The following is a 23,070-nucleotide window of genomic DNA, read 5'->3' as shown; positions in this document are numbered from 1 at the left end:
CACAGTACACATCCAATGCGATAGGAGAGCAGCCAGTTTCTCCACTGAACTGCTTGTAGAAGCTTGATGCTTTACGATGACCATGTATCTGTGGCAAGGTTCAAAATATTGATACGCTCGATATGCCGATAGGGGTGTATTGGGCGAATCGATACACATTTTGGAGATGCTTTTTTAATTTTTTTTTGCAACTGGTTCAGGGGGGCTGGTTTAGGTCTTCTCTACCCCCTGAACCAGTTAGACCTCCGATACACCTACTGTAGGGGCATATCGGAGGGGTCCTGGAACGATATGTATCGGCTGATACTTGTTGATACTTTGAACCTTGATCTGTGAAAATCTGGCTCTTGTTAAATATTATAAACATTTTTTTATCGTTTCGGTGTGCATGCTTTATTGCACATACCATAAAGAAAATTGCCTTTGTACAGGAAGAAATAGTGCACCAGAAGAACTAAAGTCTGTCTTGTGCAGAGTTACGCAAGTAACAATTCACAAAGTTTAGATTTGTTTTGAGTTAATTTTTCCCCATCGCATTTTGATGTTCTGCGCTTTTGTTTCCATGCAAGAACTGGAGAAAAAGGTTTGTTTAAGGAGTTATTACAGTGCCAGTGCCATCTTTATTTAAACAATATATGGTCAGTGACCATCACAGAGATGAGAGATCACAGCTCACGAGGGCTCGCTATGTAACATTTATTTTTAACTTAGATTGATGGGAAGATGGACGGTTTCTCTGAACTCCAGCCTCCTAGTCTCGTTATAAATTGTCCTATATTTATTAGGCCAGTATGTTAACCAAATCCACCCTTTAATCTCCCACTCCATTGTTGTCCCTATCGCGCTTCTATCCACCTTCCACAAAACACTCTCTCCATATTCATCTCCAGCAAAAATAACCCCTCCTTCCCTGGTAAAGGGCCGATGAGCGCTGCAATACCGGTTCTTGAACCAAGCTTTTGGTTGGACCAATTTGAGCATTGAAGGCTTTTTAGAAGAGACTTCTCGTCCGTCTTTGCTATCGTGGAGGAACCAATTCAAATTTGCACCGTTTCCATCCACGGATTGCTCAAATTTCCATGGTTTCAAGCTCATGGTCACGGTCTCCGAAGCTGAAACTTTTACTCCCAAGTAAGGGTTTGGGGGATCAAATCCAGCTTCAAGGGCCTTCTCTGTGCCGATCTCTCGTGACGGATTATCAGAGGATTTGCTCACCGTTACTGACAACACGTTGGTTTGGAGAGTCGGGGTGAGCTGCAAAGATATACGTGAAGGGAAATGTTTTTCTGCTACTCCAGCTCCTCTCTCTGCCATGAGAGTCTCAGACACCAGCCGGGTCACATCGCATCTGATAGAACAAAAGAAAGAATGAGGCAATACACAAAATAATTTAAGAAGCCTCACCTCAAGCACAAGCCCACACATGTATTAATTTCCAACCTTATGTTATCAACGTTCACCATCACGTCGACCCACTCATCACGAACTATGACCTTGTAACCAAACTGGATGACACACTCCAACTGGTGATACTTGAGCGAGAAGAGCACTCTTTTGTCCGCAGTATTGCTTGAATTTTCAGTTTCCATGGCAACGACCGGACAATATAATTGAGCTTTCCACAGACCAACTGTCGAAATTGCATAGGAAAACAAGGGTAACGTTGTTGTTAGGGCGTGATGGGATTCCTGAAGCTCTATGGTCCAATTAGTGATGGCAAGGTTTAATGACCTCATCCACTGCTCTTCGATGTTGGAGCCCAGGAGCCTCATGAGTTGCTTTGATGCTTCTCTCGATTGGGATCTGGTTAAGTGATTCTTAAGAGTATCTAGACATCCTGATCGTATATCCTTGGGGGCTTCGTAGATGCAAACGAGGAATGCCAGAGAAAAGAAGGTGATATCGAAGATGTCTTTGAAATTGCTGATGGTTTCTAAGGTGGGGATATTGAGAAAGGAGGTGTTCTTGCTGGGGCCGTAACCAAGGAAGTCATTAATGAAATTGATGAACAGATTGTAAACGATCCCCACATCTATTGACTCTGGAGCCTTGGTGTTGAGTTTGAATGATTTGGAGGACCAGAGAGAAATGGGGAAATTGAAATCTGCAATCACAGAGAAGGAAACAAAAGAGTCATGAAGGTCTTTTGTAATGGAGAGATTGAGAGATGGCTGCAGGGTTGATCTTGAGGAACATATACAGACGGAAACGGAATTGGTTTTCCACTGGGTGATGGGTGGGAGATTATTGATCCACGACCATATATCAGCTGGAATGCAGAAAGAAGCCATGATGCATGGAATGTTGTGTTTAGGCACTTGCTTCATATTTAAGGACCTGCATCAACGAAAAGAATAGAGTGGACAGTGGAGAGATTCTTCGTACGAAATATGGTGAAAAGGATACCCACGTAAATTAGCCCAGTTCCCTGCAAGGTAGAAACTACACGGATGACGGATGCTGGTAGACTGGAATTAGCCTGTGAGCATAGGCATAGCTAGCTAGTTAGGACCTTGAATAGTAGTGCAGCAGATGAGAACTGAAGCTATCCGCAAGCATTGATGGACCGTTAGGTCAAGATAATGAAGAATGCCATGTACTGACCCTAGTTACACGGAAAGATGGTATCGAGTATTGACGCGACCACTCCCACAAGTGCTCAAGGTGTTGTGATTAATCTGTTGCATGAAGATTTTAGGAGATACCACTTAGTCAAACACGTACGCTGAAAATTGCTCGGTTAGAGTGATTGTCCACCATCCTTACTTCAGGGAAAAAGGCGGATTTGAACGATCGAGGTGACCACTGAGAAGAAGTTGTTAAGACGATGATGAGCAAATGAAACATTTTCAGGCAATTAGCAAAGCTGCTGTATTAGAACTATTATGTACGAAACTTTTGTCTACATCACTCATTGCATCAACCCTTGGCTTTATTTCTCTAGATTAAGAAAACTCCTTACTTTCAAGCAAGACTATTGGGTATGGAATACATCAATAGGGATATTATCTAGAAAGGGTAATTAATAGTTGTTAAGCAAACCTGCGATAAGGTTGAATGAAGGAATGGATGAGTAAGGGACGGAAAGAAAACATAGAAAATGATGGGGAATTTTTAACCCATTCAAAGCTTGTAGCAAGTTTCTTTCTTCTGAGAATTGGCAAGCATTTGGTTGCAGAATCACACCCTGCTGGAAACCTTTCTTATGATTTAACTAGAGAATACAAGAAACCCAACACCACTACATAGGGAGGAGGATTTCCACCTATGTATATATTCATCAGTTGGTATAATGTTTCTTGCTCACAGAGAACCCACCTAACTTACGAATATATGCTTAATTAAAGCCTTAAGCTTGCCAGGATTGCTTAAGATTCAAGCAAACTATCCTATATCTTTATTTGCAGCGACCTAATTAACGTGGGGAAGATAAAAAGAAGTAAAGGTTTGTTAAAATAGCTAGCATCAACAATTTAGGGTCCGTTTGGTTCGTGGTTGGAATTGGAAGTGGAATGGTCCATTCCCATAATCTTTTTGGTTAGAATGAAAATAGGAATTAAAATCAGTAGGAATGGGATTTAGGAGCAGGGAATGATCATACCCTCAAACAGTTGGAATCAGAATAGCCCATTCCGATTCCGATTCCCATTCCAAATCCCTATTCTTGCAAACCAAACAGACCCTTAGTATTAATTCCTTACAAGTTTCTCAACGTGCCGAATCTGTTATATATCTAGGACTTAACAGGTTTGTGTCAAGTCCTACAATTAACTACAAGGTTGTAATGAGATAAACATCTTCTCTTGCAATATCAACAAGGGCTTAAGGACCCGTTCGGCTCGCGACAATAGGGGTCTGTCTGGAATCAAAATCGGAATGGCAATTGTTTGGTTGGGTCGAATCCTAATCCCATTCCCTCTCTTCTCTTGGAAATGAAATTCCATTCCAATTTTAATTTCCACCTGAACCAAACAGATTCTAATTTATCTCGTCTAAGAGATATGAAAGACGAAAGACCAGCTTGGTTGGATGCATTCAACCATCAAATGAATAGATCGCCTTCTTCTAAAGGATAACAGCATTCTTTAACCAAGTTTTTTTTTTTTTTTGCCAACTTTGGAGGTAAAAATCTTCTAAGACGGAACCTACAAATGGAAAGCAAGCTAGTTATGGGAGTAAAGGGTTTGCCTAATAAGCCGTAAGCATCCTTTTCTTGAAACAATGCTTTCAACCCAAATTCCAACCAGCCGGTCAAACTGGTTTATCCACACGCACCCAAATTTTTATGTCCATTTCACCCTCTAATCATCTGAAAAAAAAAAAAATCAGTTAATGATCAAATGACACGTTTGGTTCAACCACTGAACCATTTGATCCATTCAGCAGACGGTTGGACCACTTGACCAGTCACCTGGACGGGGCTCATATTTTTCAGACTAGCCTAACCCGGCCCAAGATGCCTCTCTCTCTCTCTTTCTTATATCTGTATTTGCACTCTTCCTAAAACGGAACCTCTACTAGTAGACCTGGCAAAAAATTGACCCAGCCCACGAATCCGACCTAACCCAACCCGAAAAAACAGGGTTAGGGTCTCATATTTAGCTACCTGAATGTGAGAATGATCCGACTTGACCCGACCCGAAAAAATTGGGTTGGATTGGGTTGTGTCATGAGTCAATCCACTGACCCGATTATCGAGTCTAATTGGGACTATTTATGCATTGTTAGAAGTTTCCACTCTTTAATTTTTTCTATTTAGCCTTTACTCTTTATTGTTTACTTTTTAAATTGTTAAATGTTCAAGTTTTTTTATTTTATATTTGGAATCTTAAGGTTAATTCCTTTAATTTTGACATTTTTCATGTAGTTTTTCTTTATTTTTTTTAAATTTCAGTTATTTTTTAGAATGGCCTGAATTGACCCATGGGTCAACCCTAACCCGAACATTTAGGGTTAGAGTCTAGCATTTGATAACCCAACCCAAAATTCAACCCGACCCAAAATCAATCCGAAGTGTATTGACCCAACCCGAACCCGACCCAATTGCCAGGTTTAGACTATTGGTTTGCAAAGAGTGCAAATACAAATACGCATGAGACAGAGAGCCCTAGTTTCTATTTATTTGCAATGTAATTTCATTTGTACTAGTACAAATGCATGTGAACAAATAAAAAAGGTGCAAATTTCAGTTAAATTATTTTAGATTTTAGTTTGCTTCCCTTCATGTTTTGTTTTATTTCATCTGCACTGCAAACAAAAAAATGGTAAAAACTAAAATAAAAATAAATCAAAATTTACACAACTAATTTCCACTCCCATACTTTTCATTAGTGCAAACAAACTTAGGGCCTTACGTGTGGGAAGGTTATTTATAGAAACCTTAAATTGACATTGTTTGGTGTAGGGATAAAGTTTAACCAATCTAGCTGAGAAGTAACTCTCATATTGATGTGACAATCACATCTCTCAACCTAAAAAGTTTCACTCTTGTATCTTTAGGCTATATTTGGTTTGAAGGAAAATGTAGGAAAAAGAAAGAAAAGGTAGGAATACCTTTAGATTATGTTTGGTTTGAAGGAAAAGATAGGGAAGAAAAAGTCAAAAAAACCTATACAAAATTTGTAAAGATTTTTCTATTTTTCCCTTCTTTTCTTTACCTTAAGCCACAGAGGACTGAAGCCGCCAAGTTTCACCTACTGGAGGTGGGTTGATTTTAAATCCCACCTCCCATCCCTCAATACCTCATGATTCTTAGCTTTCTATTCGTTTCAATTTCAATCCCGACATGCTCATTGGAGAGGACAGCAGACCGACTCAAATTGCTGTTTCTAACTGAGATTTTCTTTTATTACCTAAAAAGCTTTGAATTATTAACTGAACCACAAACTTAACGATAAAGTCCCATATTTATATATATATATATATATATACGGTTTATTCAGGAAAGTGACATATATTAAATGTGAGTTCCTGACAATGCATATATTTCATCAATTTAAAATGATAAACACAAAGCGTTTCAGGTAGAAACGGTAATAATACCAAACACAATGTTAATGTGACATGTCATGAATTTCTCTAGAACACAATGAGATGAGTTGAAGTAACTTTTTAACCGTTGAGTCATGTGGCTATCGTCTACTTAGATGGATATTTGGTGCCAAATGCCAAACAAAGCATAGCGATTATCGACACCTCCATTTAAAAGCTCAGCACCCATTAACGCTCTTCGACAACAGCTAAACCATACGTATTAGATGGAGCAGTACATACGATACACCTTTTTTTTTCTTCTTATTTCTTATTGTACCCTCCTTATGAGTGCACTTATATCGCACATCAGGAATATTATCCATGGTTGGTGGCACCCACCCACCATTAGTAGAAATTGAGACCGTGTCCCAGATTAGTAGGTACAGAAAAGAAAATTTGCCTACTTTGGCAATTGATCTCTCTCTCTCTATATTTGAAAATTTCATGGATGGGCCCGGCCCATAACTTACCATCATCACCCAACAGTATTCAGTGTCATGCTGATTCTTACTGCAAGGCATTCTTTTTTTTTTTCATGGAAGTCAATGTTTTCAATCCACTGTAACATTGTTGATTCGGATGGTTGAACCATTCAAATTGTTATCCAATCATGTTTTTGGGTCCAATTTTTAACAAAAAAACAAACTATTGATTTGGTAAAAAAACATATTCAATTCGGATAGTCAAATGATTGAACCATTGACTCATTTGATCTTGTCATTGGATCACAGGCTGTATATTAGAGTTTTAGGAATTAAGTTACTAGCAGGGACCAGTGCAATGTAATGAAATTATTAAGCGAAGACTAAATAATAGAAACACATAAGAGTATATAATTGTTTTATTCTTTTATTTTTTAAATAATTAATGGTTATTTGTATTTTGGGTTCAACTACGATATGGGAAACATATGATATCTGAAAATTTTTTGACCAATCAACTGGTATCATAAATGTGGTAGCCAATTAGGTGTTATTTATCAAAATTCATGAGTGGACTTTGATTGATCAAAACTCTTACAATACCATATCTTTCTTGCATCATAAATTTTCCCTTATATTTTATATACCACTTTTAATAATTTTCTTTTACAATACAAAAATAATAATAATAAATTTCACCTAGGGTTGTTCATCAAACTGATGAAACCGACCAAGCTGACCAACTCGACTCGAGTTGATCAATTTTCTAGTATTTTTTGTCAACTTTGACTCAACAATTTCCCAACTTGACCAATTTGGTTCTCATATTTCTTAGTCTAAAATATTTTATATCATAAATTTAATTTTTTAATTTTACTTTTTTAATAATGCTACTTAATTTTTTAAATTTAACTTCAAGTTTTTAAGTTTAAATCTTTGGAACCGACCGAGAAAACCGAAAAAAATTACCCAAACTAATACAACCCAAGTTGTTTTGTTTTCACAAATGGTCAATCAGGTTCAGATGACCAACTCCCCAACCTGACCAAGTTGATTTGGATGGCGAAACAACCTACAACCAAACAGAACCAACCCATGAACACTCCTAATTTCAGCTAAATTAAAATTTTAATATGTCTATAATAAATAATAATAGTTTAATCTCCAATAATTATTGCAAATTTATTGCAAAAATACATAATTATTGAAAATATACTGATAATGAAAATACAATAATTACAAAAATACAATAAGTACAATAAATTAAACTTAAAAAGTTAAACACCAGTAGTTTAATCTCCAATAATTATTGAAAATTTTTTGTTAAATAAAAAAACAAAAATTGATTTTATACTTAATTATTGAGAATGTATTTATCACAAAAAACAATAAAAAAATAATCAAAATACAATAAATATTAATTTTAGTATATATTAATATATAATAAATATAGATTATGATTTTAAAATTATTATTAATTTTTTGAAAGTTTTTTCTAGAATTTTTAATTAATATAAGTGAAATTAGTTATTTTCAATATTATTTAGTTATTTAAATAATCTCATTATTTAAATTTAAAAATAGTAACTATTTATTGAATTTAATAATCCATAAAATTATTTTTTATACTATTATTACATAATTTCATTATTAATTTTGTAAAATATTAAATTATTATTAATTTGATATTTATGTTATAATTATTTTTCTAGTTTTAAGAAAATATTTAAATTTATTACATAATTTCATTATTTTAACTATTTAAAATCTAGTTATGTTATAAAATATTTAACATTTTTCATTATTTGAATTTTATTTCTATTAAAGATATTACATAATATTAAATATTTTGTTAATCATTTAGCTATTTTTAATATTTTTTATTTAAGATATTTAGTTCTTGAAATATTTAAATAATATTTTATTTTTACTGTTAAATTCTTATTATTTGAATAGCATTTAAATTGAATAATCCAGAAAATCCTAATTTATATTGTTAGTACATAATTTCGTGATGTATTTTGTAAAACCCTAATTTAAATCAATTATAATTATTTTTTGTTTTTAATAAATATTTTAAAGTTATTATATAATTTTTTGTATATATGTATGTATGTATGTATACACAATTACACACACACAATTTTACACTCGGTTTGGCCAATTGGTGTGATTTTTAAATTAAACATGTGGAGGGGGTAGCATTATTAAAAATGCGTATGGAGCTTTTTTGTTTTGCATTCTACAATTTTTATGGTGTTGCAACTTGCAACCATTTTTGCAAACTAAATTTTTTTGCTTTCTTGATAGGCTTCTTTTATGCATCAATCGTGGAATTATTGAAATAAAAATGGAGAGTGATATATGATATCAGGTGTTATTTATTAAAATTCATGGGTTGGTTTTGATTGGTCAAAACTCTTTCCATACCATGTCTTTCCTGCATCATATATTTTCCCTTTTTTTCACAATCATGGAAATGTCTTTCCTTGATCCTTGGTGATGAGTAATTTGGTCCTCTGAATCACATCACGGCACGTAGCCTTCAAGTGACACCTCGTCCCTGAGTAAGTGAACCAGCTCGTCAAGTTGGCCTAAAGCACCTCGCCCCGGCCAACCTCCACCTCGGTCGGGCCGAGCTGACAGGTTTCTCAACTTATCATGACCCACCTCGGTCGGGCTATAGGAACCTATGGCGACCTGCCAAACGAGCCCGCTAACTTGTCTTGAAAATACGTTACCAGCCTGAGATCTCTAGAACATTAATGCATTGACCATTAGACCTGCCTACAACACTACACACATCAGAGTTATTCGGATGAAATGTAACCCTTGCGCAAATTTCGTAACTGATGTAATAACTCACCCAACCAGGCGGAAACATCTCCGTGAGAACATGAGACCCGTTGTGAGAAGGCTCAAACCACTCACACCTATATAAAGTCTCCATTCCTACTAGAGAAGGTATGCGTGATTATAAGCTCTCAATCTCTCTTGTTTTCTAAAAAACTTTCAAAGACATTCTCTGACTTAAGCATCAGAGTGCCCACCCTAGGTAAAGATAGCCTGGGCACTCTAACCCTCTCTCTTGCAGAACAGAACAGCTCGGCTAGCTACAGCTCGACCCTGACAAGGTCTCATCCGAATCAACGTCTGAATCACCTGACACATGAGAGCAACTAGATCGCTCTACATCAATTAGCATTCTCTACGGGAATTTGATACAATCATCCTTTATTTTACGAAACCTTAAAACAAATGGCATCTTCAAGCAAGCCTTCCAACAACAACAACAACCAAGTCACTGGGCAGCTTGAGACAATCCCAGAAGCCCCCTCAGTGAACATTGGACAGATTGACGTCCCTCTGAACCCTACCATCACACCGGTGAACGCGCCTCCCCTTGTGGTCGAGCCCGAAGTGGCTCCCTGTCGACTTGTACATCAAGCTCATTCAGCTCATCGTTCACGGAGAAAGTGCCAAAGTCGAAATCGGGGTGCAGTGTCTTCAAGTAGCAGAGATAGATTTTAAACCCCTTTTGCATTGCAATGATTGAGAGCTCCACCTTCTCCTGGTCATATTCAGGAGAGATACAAAAATGAGAAACGACTGCCACCTTGTCTCAACAGATATCCTCAGTATACTTAGTATGCTTCTCTTCCAATTAGCGCTCCTAGACGGCAATGGTCTCTCGGGCCTCCTCCATCTCAAGCTGCATCTTCCCGCTCATCTTGATGGATCGCTGATAGTCTTCCTCGACGTTGAGCTAGACCCCACACATCTAAGACTGCAACACGTTGACATTGGCCTACAACTCGCCTCTCTCCTTCTGGCTCGTAGTGACTTGATCCAACAGGACTTGCCACATGGTGTTCACCTAGCAAAAGAAGAAAGGTATGATCAGAACAAGAGTTACAGAATTGAAAGATAGAAACTTCGGAAGAAAACAAACCTAGACTATGCAACGAGCCATCCAAACCCCTACATCAACTAGGTCTAGGCCGCAATAATACCGCACGTCCTTGGGAAGCAACATGCCCCTTGCCATCTGAAGAGCTATGCACGGGACGAAGCGAGGTATGTCCGAGGTGTGAGGGCTGGCAAAATGTTCCTCCTGGCCAACCTGAGGTTGGAAGGCAACTAGACCCATGGAGTCTCAATCAGTACTCACTGGGTCGTTGCCTCCCTTGAGATCGATGACAGAGGGAGCAAACGACGGCAATCTCACCTCGGCACTGGCCAAGGTACCCTTCATTGATGAACGACGATCGGCCCTTTGCTTCTTCCTTGAAGCTTTCTTCTTAGATGCCGCCAACATCGATTCCATGCTCGCCATATCTGAAAATGGGAAAGAGGAATTAGTCGAGTTAAGAATCATTGAAATACCAAAAACAAATGCAAAGGACTTGAAGGCCAACCTAACTACGTGACTCATGCCAGCTTGTATAAGCATGGGCTTGACCAAAAGAGTTTCTACTAAAACCTTCCGGAGGACAAAATCCTGAACCGCAGCTCGCAACTCCCCATCGAACTCTACGCTAAAACCCCGACACTCCCCCTGCCAGACAGTACTCATGTTCCAGCCACTACTCTTAGAAAGGAAGAAGTATCTACTCTTCCAATCCTTGACCTTGGAGGGAAACTTGGTTAACACCTTATAGCCACCGCAAAAGGGGAGGTAGAAATAGTAAGGGACACCAGGAACTTTCTTCGTAGAGCACAAGCCGAAGAAGATATCTAGATCTAAAGGGAAGCCGCGGTGGTGGCATAAGCAAATAAGTTCTACCAGAATTGGAACTGCATTGGGGTGAAGCTGACCTAAGGAGACACCATAGTACGATAACACCAAAGGAATAAAAGGATGCAGGGGAAATTGGAGGCCGGCAACCAGTGCCTCCTCAAAAACACAGATAGCATCTCGCCCATGACTCCAAGGGTATTTGTCAAGGTTGGGCTGGATACAGTCAAACTTGGTAGGGATTTGGTAAAGACTGTAATGTTCTACAATGTGCTCCCCAGAAAGTGAAGTTGGACAAAAAATGGACTCCGCTAATTGAACTTCTACTCCCAAAAACTCCCCTTGGGAATCCTCTCCCGAGGAGCCCGCCTCTTCGTCCCACCTTTGGTCAGGCGACCTACTTCCCGAGGGATCAAAAGACATCAGTAAAGGGAAGCTACTCATCGGAAAGAAAGACGGAGAAGACTGGCACCGGTGATGGACAGAATCTCAATAGGTGAACCAAAGGCAGTACTTCAACCGAACCTCCTTAGATTGGACACCTCCTCAGAAAATCCAAAAACAATGTAAATGGGGACCTTAGTTGGGACCCCATATTTATATCCCGCTAGGCATAAGGGTGAATTACTGAGATACACTAACATCAGATTGGCGGTTGAGACAAGGGCATCGCACGCGGAAAATTTTGAATTCAAAATTTTGTGCGCCCACTATGCACGCCCCCTTTTTCAAATTTGAAATTTGAAATCCACCACGGTCCCGCCCAATCTCAAACTGGATCAGGAGAGCGAGTCAGGCGACCTTTGAACCAGTTGGACTAATTACCTTACTAAGAGCTACTCCCTTCACCGAGCTAACATAGGCTTGGGAGTGGGGGACAATTGATGAAGGGTAATTTGGTCCTTCGAATCACATCGCGACACGTGGCCTTCAAGCGACAGCGTTGAGTAAGCAAACCAGCTCAGCAACTTGGCCTAAAGCACCTCGCCTAGGCTGACCTCCACCTTGGCCAGGCCGAGCTGACAAGTTTCTCAACTTATGGCGACCTACCTCAGAGACCGACCAAGCTGTAGGAACCTATGACAACCTATTAGGCGAGCCCACTGACTTGTCTCAGAGATACATTACCAACCTGAGATCTCTGGAGCATTAATGCATCGACCGTTAAACCGGCCTACCGCACCTCATGCATCAAAGTTATTCAAACGGACCGTAACCCTTGCATAGATTTCGTAACTGACGTAATAACTCACCCAACCAAGCGGAAACGGCTTCGCGAGAACATGCCACCCATTGTGAGAAGGCTCAAACCACTCTAACACTCTCTCTTGCAGAACAGAACATGTCAGCCATCTACAACTCGGCCTAGCACAACTTGACCCTGACAAAGTCTCATCCAAATCAGCTTTCAAATTACTTGACACCTGAGAACAACCAGATCGCGCTACATCACTTGGTGAGTGACTTACTACTCCTACAAAACAATCAATTATACATGAGATTTCTGATTTTTCACTCTTTGAGAAAAAGAAATAGATTATGAGATTTCTGGTTTCTCACTCTTTGAGAGAAGGAAATAGATGTGCCAACTTTCTTGCTAATGCTGGAATTGATGTTAGATGCCATGCAATATTTGATAATGATTGAGATCTTCTGACTAGTCTTAATAAACTCATGCATGAGGACCCTCTTTTGCGTATTTACTAGATGTATTTGTTTTTTTATTTTGTAATGTGGTTTGCTTGTTTATTTTGGGTGGGCTTCGAAAGAGGTAAGGTGATAGCTCTTTATTTAGGCTTGAGGCAAGGCGAGTTATGTCCTCTCCCGTGATGGATGCAAATGGATCGGATACAATGCAAGGTATATCAAAATCTCATCTAATAGGATCTCACAAATATTGAATCAAATTCAAATCCAATAAAGATGTCAGGTATCTGAATTTTATTTTATCTGATTTAATTTAAAAAATAATAAATTATTAAAAGAAAAAGAAAATATAACTATTTAAATAAAGAAAATTAAAAAAATATAAGTTTTTTCAATTATTTTTGTCATATATATAATTTTTTTATAAAAATGTACAAAAATGCAGTATAAATAATACATTTTTAAATAAATAAAATAATATATATAGATGAAATATCTGAATCCGAAAATCCAACTCCGACGAAATAGGGTGGGACTTTGGATCGGATCGTACCGATCCATTTGCACCCCTTAATCTTCCTTTTGATAATGATGAATAAAATTTATCTGTTCGTCCGTCCTCCATTTAGAGTAAATTTTGGGGTTATAAAATACATATTATTCGTCCAAAGAGAAATCTAATCTCTTCAACATCCTCGAGGTCCGGATGATCAACGCTGATTTTCGGCTATCAGCTCTCATTTTGAGCACTAATTACTGACCGCAAGTCCGCCACTTGTACATCCTCACCTCCCAAATGGAATCATGGTAGGACGTATGTCACAGATTACACGTTGGTCCACTATCATGATGGGCGGTGGGCCCTTAACCTCTGATTGTGACCTGTGAGCAACAGAATGCACCTACTCCCCAGTCCCCGAGTATGGTTCGTTCACCAGACGTTGTTTCTAAACCAAACCAATATTTTAGCAAAATAATAAAAAAATCCTGATTAATTAATAAAATTTGTCGGTGAGAAATGAAAACTAATGAAATTTGTACGGCTGCATGTGGGACGGGAGTGAGACCGGATCTGCTCATTGGGAACATTTCCCGCATTTATTAATTATTATTCACAGGAGATTTCCTAATGCATCGTGATGTGCATGTGAGGCGTCCATTTGTGAGTAACAGATCCCATCTCGTGTATTGAAACCCAGTGTTGGGACCAGGTTCAGATCTAAACTCTCTCCTGAAAGTAAAATGCGTTCGAACACACCGACGTTGCGAGGCGCCCTATGTAAGGAGATCGGTTTCGGGCAAATTTGTATCCACACCATTTTAACAACCTTTTTGTACCTTGCATTGAAAATATTTTCCATAAAATAAAATATACATGTACGGAGATATTTTCAATGTAAGGCAGAAAAAGCTGCCCGAATGGGCCTTGCCCTAATTGAAGCTGACTTGCTATGTGAGGTGCCTTGATGGAAGCCAAGATGGTATACAAAACAAGCAAACACCACCACGAGATGGTTTCTGTAAGGACAAGTCAGTGTTAGCAACGTTACAACCCATTGGTCTCACATCGGTAGTTTGAGATGTTGTTGTGGGGTGTATATATGTTTGGGTTCCCTTTCTTTAACAATTAGCTTTTAGGGGTAAGTTCTTCTAAGGCACATAATAGATGGTATCAAAGCCTATATTATGCTTCGTGATGACATCAGTATTATAGTGTTCGGTCAGACTAGATGGATTAGTGCCAAGCCAGCCTGCGTGAGTGTCGGGACTGTGGAGTATGATGGAATGTTACAACCCATTGGTCCTACATGGATAGTATGGAATGCTTTTGTGGGATGTATGTGTCTGGATTCTCTCTTTAACAATTAGCTCTTAGGGGTGAATTATTCTAAGGCGTATAACACGCACATTTAGAGCAACCCCTTACAACCTTGCATTGGGAATAACTTAAAATAAATCACATAAATACGGACATATTCTCAACGCAAGACTGTAAAAACTGTTGGAACGATCTTTGCGCTGACCGAAGCCGGACTCGGTGGGACGTGCCTGTGAGGTCGGTGTTAGGAGCAGATATGGACTTTCACTACCAACAGCCAGCGCAGGTGAGGTGCGGCTTCCCGTCATGTTCATAAGTGCTGCCCTAACGGCTAACGCGTAGAGTAGTAAGTGGTCAGTAAAGAGGAAGATACATCAGCGTGCGCGAGAGGTATATCACTATATTGTAGTCAAATAAAATCTTCACGATTAAGTTAAGTGTTTAACCAGTTATCAAAAAGGAAAAAAAGGTTGAAGTATGTAAACGGCGCCCGTTCGAAAACCTACGGTGCTATATTATCTCGCAATACATATTATCAAAGTTCTGTTTCTGCCTCTATATATCCGTCCAATAAAAGCGCAGGCACAACGCAAAGACGGCTCCTTTACTCTCTGTTCTCTCCGCTGATCTCTCTCTCGTCTCTCCCAGATCCAAAGTCATCTTCTGCACCTGAAAACCTCTCTCGATAATCAAATACTCAATCCCGCTGCGCCCGATTTACCGGTCAAATATCCGTCCACTCATCGCAAGAGAGTATGTCGTCTCCTCCTCGCGCTACCTTCCCGATCTCAAACCCGCCAACCGTCCCTACAGCCGGCCAATCTCAGCCGCCCATTGCCACACCCGCCTTCCGCGCCTTCATCTCCCGCCTCTCCGAAACCGTCCGCCACGGCCTCTCGCAACGCCGACCTTGGTCCGAGCTTGTCGATCGTTCCGCCTTCTCCCGTCCTGATTCACTAACCGAAGCCGCATCGCGCGCCCGCAAGAACTTCTCCTACTTCCGGATCAACTACGTCACCCTTATCACCGCCGTCCTCGCCCTCTCTCTTCTCTCTCACCCCTTCTCTCTCCTCGTCCTCCTTTGCCTCCTTGCCGCCTGGCTCTTCCTTTATCTCTTCCGTCCATCAGATCCGCCTCTCGTCCTCTTCGGCCGCACTTTTAGCGATCGTGAGACCCTTGGTATCCTGATTGTGCTCACCGCCGTCGTTGTCTTTCTCACCAGCGTTGGGTCGCTCCTCATCTCCGCTCTAATGCTTGGCGTGGCCATAGTGTGCGCTCACGGTGCATTTAGGGTTCCAGAGGATCTATTTCTTGACGACCAAGAGCCTGCCACTGCCGGATTTCTCTCGTTTCTCGGAGGCGCGGCCTCATCTGCCGCCGCCGCCGCTGCGCCTGTTGTTGCCGCTCGCGTCTAAGAGTCTGACATGATCTGATTCACGGTGTCAAGGTTGGTTGGAGCAAGCTGAATTGTTTATTCTTGAGTGGGTTTTTTCCCATTTTCCTCCTTTTAGGTATCAAAACGAAAGATTCATTGCTTCGAAATTTTTTGCCGTACTCGCTTAGGGTTTACTTTTTTCTTCTTCTTTGCCCCTTCTTTTCTTCTCTTCTATATGTAGATCAGATCTCGAACCAGCAATTGTAGAATTGTTTACGTTTTATATTGTGCCTGATATAGAAATTCATGTAATATTTGAAAATGGATCTGAAAACTGCTTATTAGAATTCTATAATGCTGTTTACGACAAATCTTTAGCGATCTGTTATATATCATGTTCATGGAGTCCTTTTGCGTGGTTGGTTAATGACATTTTATCTTTCTTGTATACATTTTGTTTCGGTTAAAATCAATCCATAGCTGCCAACTGATGGTGGCTCAGTTGGTAGGTTCTCTGACTCGTCGGAGTAGAGACCTGGGATCAAATCCCGCTGCCACCAGGGGTTGGGGGGGGTGGGGGTTAAGGGAAAGGGGATGGGTAGCCCCATGAAGCAAAAAAAAAAAGAAAATCAATCCAATGCTTGTGTAAGCTTGTGTAAGCTTTCTCGTCTTCCCTTCTTCCTCTTAGGATTGAGTACGAGAGGGGATCCTGTCTGTTTCCTCTTTTAGATCCCATTGCTTTTCCATCTTCTCTGTATCGGCTGTAGGATATTGGTTCCTTGTTTCATTTGAATTATTTCATTCTTAATCAAGATCTTGGGATGAAAGAAAGACGCATGAGGTTTTCTATACCCCGAAATTGCCGACGGGGCTACTGGTTTTTACTCGCTTTAGAGAAGATCGAGTTTGCAATTACTATGATTTTTACTTTCCCCAACTTTTATTTCCATTTGTTACCTAGGCTTTTTGTTTATGTTCCACGATATGTTTGTTGGCGAGGATTGTGGGTACATTTTGCAAATCAGAAGGGTGATTACATTGTTTTCGGTAATCTCTGTTTATTTGAGCATTGAATATTTGGAGTTAGAGGTGCAGAACATGCATGTCATGGATCTCCAGTTGTTAAGTTGGAAAACAGACGAAACAGACGAAGCGTTCTCTGCGGTTGATCATGTGTAGTCGTCACTCGTAGCCAGCTCTCACACTAACATGAAAATTTTGGCAGAGAAATGATTTTTACAAGGAAACATTCGCACACTTCATTCTTCTTTAAATTTTCAAGCGCAAATTTTTACTAATTTACTAAGTATACCCTATTGTTTGATTATTGTCTAATCGTTAAAATAATAATGGAAGGGCTGAAATGCCCGTTTAGCCCTTAGGTCAAATTGAAAGTTCCTCTGGTTTCTTCATGAAACTGGCCCTCCTAAATTGGTTCCAAAAAAAAAATAAAAAAAAGGCCTGAAAAACTGTATCGATTAGTATGAGAGTATAGGCGTATCAATATTTTTAACCTTGGATCTGATCGGAGAGCTTTGAAAAGATGTAAAACAGCAGCGGCCTCTCTCCTTTGTTTTCTCTTGTCCTGCTGCTGCAAGTTGCAGCGGCGGACTCCTCCACATTTGGCCCCTCTCTCTCCCTCTTTCCCTTGTTTTTTCATCACCATTGCAACACATTTGGCCTTTCTCTCTCTCTCCCTCTCTCTCCATCCCCTTCATTTTTTGGCCCCTGTTTCATCACCACTGCTATTACTGCAAAGCCGTGGACCCCTCCACATCTAACCTCTCTCTTTGTCCATTACTCTCTCTCCCTTACACCCCTGTTTCATCAATGTTGTTGCAGCAGCAGCGGATCCCTTCGCATCCGGCTTCTCAGCGTCTTTCCATTTCCTTCGTTCTCTCTCCCTCTTGCCCTTGTTTTGTTCTTTGAGATGTTTTTTTGTGGGATAAGTCGCTTGGAGGAGGAAGTGGAAAGCAGCATTAAAATCGTAGATGTATGCTATATTTAGACTGATTATTAAATCAGTTAACAAGTTAGATCTAACATTTTTTTTGGGATTTTTGGACTGCAATCCCCCAGAAATCTTTTTTGCAGCCCCATCCTAGTTTACTAGTAGCCTCCCCCCTAAAACCACATCCTGCCTACGAATTTGGCATCAATCCACGGGCAGGATTCTACGTCTCTGTTATAGAATCTACAATTCAAACTATAAGAATGGATAAATAAAAACCTGATTGTATTGCCATTGATTTGTGCAATTCTTTTGTTGAATTTGATTTGTGAAAATTTTATCCCATTTGATAGTTGGACTTGCCCATACATACTAGATGCTCGAGGAAATTAAAATCCTCTTTATTTCTTTGTGTTTTTGTTATTAATGTAAAGAAAAAGAAAGAGTTAGTTTAGATTGTGGTCTCTGTTGCCATCTTTGTGTGAGTTAACTTAGATATCGGAAAGACTTGCTGCCAATCAACCGGTATAATAAAAGAGGTTATCACGCAGCTGATTCTGATTGATTAGCTGTAAGATTTTGTGGTATTATAGTCAGACCCTAGTTAGGGTTTAAAAACAGTTGCGGGTGAACTATCATATGGATGAATAGTTTAATTGTTCTCCCTCTTGCCCCTATTTCATCTGCCAACCCTTTCAGAGAGAAGCAATGAAAAGAGGAAAGGAGGGAAAACTCTTTTTGTTGTCAAGATGAATTTTTTTTTACCCCACAGGGTGGAGCTTTTGGGTTTTCATTGGCAGATTGGTAGGTGTTGAAGACGGTGGAGGAGGAGAGGGAGAGGGATGAAGGGTAAAATTGGGTTTTAAAAAAAATTATGTCACGCGTAACAAATATTAACGGATGTTAATGGTGATGGTAGAGAGCTAGTCAATTGTCATAAATAGTAGGGGTAGCATTAGACAATAGTCAAACAGTAGGGGTATACTTGGTCAATTAACTAAACCATAAGGGTAGTTTAAGAAATTTGCTCAATTTTCAAAATAACTGCTCTATAGACTCTAATTCTATACAAGAAGATAGACTAATACAAGAGCACAAGGTTCTAAGTTCTATGCGTAGAGAAGATCAAAGGAAAATTTTAGGGAAATGGCGATCGAAAGAGTCCTGATTCATCACATTGCTTATCATCACCTTTCAAATCTTCTCATTTTTCAATTTTCAAATCTTTTAAACACTGTAATGAACCAACAGATGATATAGGGTGAAAGTCATTTTTGAGAGTCCGGATCTTCTGCCCACACAAACTCTGCCCACGTTGATCGCAGCCACACATGGAGAACATCTCATCATCTGCATAGTATTATGCAGGGGGAGATGTTCTCAATTCACGGGGGGTAGTGTGTTGTGGGTAGACGTGAACAGGAGATCCGAATTCCATTTTTTTTTTAGAACCATTTTCAAGTAATTCATAATTCGCAAAGCCAAAGAAATCTGTTGGTCAGGCTCAGTTTGGAACGAGTATAAATACAAATATGTATAGTACAAATACGTACAAAATAATACAAAATGCAAGGTTTTACGCTCTACATATTTGTGTTTGTACTCCTTCCAAATGTAACCTTAAACAATATCAACAATGCAAAATTAATAAAAAGATGAAGATTTTTATCTGTTTCTGCTATTCTTTTTCCTATTTCCTATGATGTTTTTTTTCTTTATGTTTCTGTCAGAAAAATCCAAACGACCGAAAAGAACGTCCTAACAGAGAACAGAAAAGGAAAACCCTCCAACCCCAACTAAATTCTCACTAGAATACACTGATTTACTTTCCATTACCATCCATACAAAACTGCTTGAACTGTCACCCAGGTCTTGATTTTGGGTCTCGCATGGTTGAAATTTGCCTTTCAGCATTTGGTTAAAAACTGTTTGCCTTTCAGCATTTGATTGTGGGTTGTACATTTGATGTACGTATAAATTTTTGAAGATCATAATTTGTACTTAGTTGTTTTTTTTGGGTGGATAATTTTTTAAGATCTATGCATCCTAAGTCATGTTATTTTCGCCAAAAAAAACCCTCTTTTGGGTCTCAAATTTAAGTTTTTAATATAAATCAAAAACTAAATTTAAAAATGATTATACACATTATTACATCTCAAAAATAATTATATACTAGCGGGGACTTATTCAATGCATGGGATTTGTTAAGTCAAAGATAAACAATAGAAACATGTAAGAGCATATAATTGTTTTATATAATAATTTATATTTTATATACTACTTTTAATAATTTAAACTTTCTTTAGATAGATGTAGATAAAAGGTGGGGGAGAAGATAAATAAGAATTAGAGATAATTTAGGAGAGAAACTCTCTACTAAATTAGTGATAACTTAGGAGAAAGTTGGGGATAGTGGAGGGATTCCGGATCACCTTCCCATGAGAACTTTGCCCACGTCTACTCACAACACACTACAACACTCGCCAGAGCAACAGCCTCAGAACTTCTGTTCACTTGATTCCTCTGTCGACGATGCTTTTCAATCTCTGGCAGCACTCTTGTGGTTAGAACTTCATACCCTTTGCTGTCTCAGCAGCCTCGTTTTGGGTATTAGGTTCTCTTGTCTCGTCTTCTTTCTCCTCTTTTCCGCATACACTACCACCACCTCCACTACACTATTAATCTCTAAAATGTACCAATGCTTCTCAGTTTGAGAAGAATAATGAGAGTGATGGAGGTGGTAAGGGAAAAGCAATTGAAGGAAAGAGAATATAAGAGGAAGGAGAATAGAAAGAGAGAGACTGTTTGGATTGGTTTTGTCTCTTCATAGAAGACACGGGTTTTGAAGGTTCTGATGTTGAAGAAAGCAGAGCATCAACCACAAAGGATAATATCCAGTTTTAAAAAAGTTTTGTTATGTGGTCACATGTAAACAAATTGTAATGGAACACTAATGGATGCTAACGTAAACGGTAGGATAAGATTTAATCAAATGTCAAAAAGAAATTAGGGGTACTTTGGGGCAATTCTTAAAAAATTAGGGTAAAGTAAATCAATTTTCTAAAATTTAGGAATATTTTAAGAAATTTACAGGTTTCTTTACTATGATTTGGCTAGGCTTGAGCATTGTTCTAAAATAGAGCTTACATACACGGGTTTTCAAGCGATTAAGGAACGTAAATGTTACCAACTCGCCTTGTGAAATCTGAGACCAAGAAAGCAAACAATCAACAAACATAGAGTATGTATTTGATGAAGAGAAATTAATGTGATTTGGTGATAAATTCTCACTCTTCTCAGGTCAGGTCAGGTCAGCTAGATCAGTTTTAACTTTTACCTCACGAGCCACGACCCCGATACCTAATTATTTGGTTTAAAAGAGGTTGTTTTGGACCTTTTGGTCCTCTTGTCCATTAGAGAGGGGAAATGCTTTTGTGATATAAAAGGAAAATATATTAAGCAGAAGGTCCAAAAACTGAGGGGACAACCAACGCCAATCCTTCTCACACTCTTTAGCCCTAGAAGCTACTGAGCCATCCTATTCATCCGTCTAAGAAAATAAAATTAAAAAAATAATAATAATAAAAGGATGCAGAGTTCAAACGACCACAAATAGAGAACATCATCCAACAAAAACAAAAAGTTATAGGTCCATTTAGAGCTGAAACAACCACAAAAGAATCAAAAAGCACCAACAAAGAAGGGAATCCTCATACACACACAAAAGACAATCCAAAACCGACATATGAATTTTAATTACTAGTAGATTTTGAAGATCCACAGAGTCACCCATGATTGAAAAAACGTTCCCAAGGAGCCAAATATAATGACAGATAACAGCGATCCAAATCAGCACAACACTTTTATCCTTTGCCAAACTAAGAGAAGCTCACAACCATTAAATTAAATCCACCACTGAATGATGACTGATGAGAATAAACATCCCTACAAATTTACACCTTTAAAAGCATATCGGTTAAGAATATTAACAAACGATTCAGGGGTTCATGTAGCAATACCATATAGTTGGGATAAGGTTCAGTTGAGTTGTTGTATTTTTTTTTTTTTTTTAAAAAAGTAAATTATTTTATAGGGAATGTGCAATGAATCGTGAGGTTTTGGAGCTGCAAACGGTTCAAATCGAAAAAGGATATAAGTAAATCCGAATTTAAATGGAATCATATCCATCACACTTGCATTGAATTCAGATTGAAACAAATATTGGATAATATTAATAAGTTAAATAAAAATATATTATTAATAATAGAATAAACGAAAAATGACTTTAATATTTAATTTCATGAACCAAATGAATCAAAAATAACATTGAACCTACGACAATTTTTTTACCCTACAACAATACAATAACATCAAGAGGGTAAGGTGGGGTCTCGTGTCATCTCCATCTATGCGAGAACTGCAATAATGGTATGGCTGCATTTGTTTCCAATGCATAAAAACAAGAGAGAATAACCGTTTAGCCCAGGGTCAAAATTCATAGGTCTGAAGTACAATTGGAGTAGGTGCCAGCTCGGAATTGATGTCAATTTACGGGCGGATATGGGTTTTCGACCTTTTAAATGTTTATAGAATTGTATCAGAATTCAGAATTCTGCATTAAATCCATCCGTACTTTTCCATAAAAACAAATATGTAACGTTTAAAAATCTACTCTCACCAGTTCATAAATACAAATCGATTTAATTTTGCACTGATAAATTTTATATTTCAATCAAACGTTTTTTGATTGTAATGACTGATCTCAAGACTGAAATCCACCTTTTTTATGTTAATCAGCTATGAGTGCAAAGTTTGTAATCTAAAAAATTGATACAAACCTTCATGTCATAAAAATTGGGATAACTATTATGTGTACACAAATGTATACTTACCAAAAGCGCTTCCACTTGTATTGTGTATATACTGTTCTTCTACGCCTTTTACTCCCAAATCCCAATGCCTCTCTTCTTTTCGTCCAAAAAATAAAAATAAAAACAAAAACAAAAACAGAACTTCTCTTCTGTGTTCAAGTCTCTACCAATATTTTTTTCTGTACCTGATCCTACTGTCTTAATTTCGTTATCA

General features: G+C 38.6%; 2 protein-coding genes across 3 annotated transcripts; one reads left to right on the top strand and one right to left on the bottom strand.

Annotated features, from left to right (window-relative positions):
• Positions 1–575: 575 nt before the first annotated feature.
• LOC104602506 (uncharacterized) lies at positions 576–3,305 on the bottom strand. 2 transcript variants are annotated; one of them, XM_010266227.3, is made up of 3 exons: positions 2,605–3,136; positions 1,441–2,479; positions 576–1,348 (listed from the first exon to the last, which is right to left on the bottom strand). In XM_010266227.3, exons 2-3 carry the CDS (start codon positions 2,325–2,327, stop codon positions 703–705), a joined length of 1,533 nt encoding a protein of 510 aa, XP_010264529.1. In that variant the 5' UTR covers positions 2,328–2,479; positions 2,605–3,136; the 3' UTR covers positions 576–702. The 2 variants fall into 2 exon arrangements, with proteins under 2 accessions (XP_010264529.1, XP_010264527.1); XM_010266225.3 differs by having other exon boundaries at positions 1,441–3,305.
• An 11,924-nt stretch (positions 3,306–15,229) lies between these two features.
• On the top strand, positions 15,230–16,405 carry LOC104602508 (PRA1 family protein B4-like). The gene has a single exon (XM_010266228.3). The coding sequence runs from the start codon at positions 15,415–15,417 to the stop codon at positions 16,072–16,074; it is 660 nt and encodes a 219-aa protein (XP_010264530.1). The 5' UTR covers positions 15,230–15,414; the 3' UTR covers positions 16,075–16,405.
• The last annotated feature ends 6,665 nt before the right edge of the window (positions 16,406–23,070 follow it).

This window comes from Nelumbo nucifera, chromosome 2, assembly GCF_055504915.1.
Source record: "Nelumbo nucifera cultivar China Antique chromosome 2, China Antique-T2T, whole genome shotgun sequence".
NCBI lineage: Eukaryota > Viridiplantae > Streptophyta > Magnoliopsida > Proteales > Nelumbonaceae > Nelumbo > Nelumbo nucifera.
This window is presented reverse-complemented; position numbering and strand designations above follow the sequence as displayed.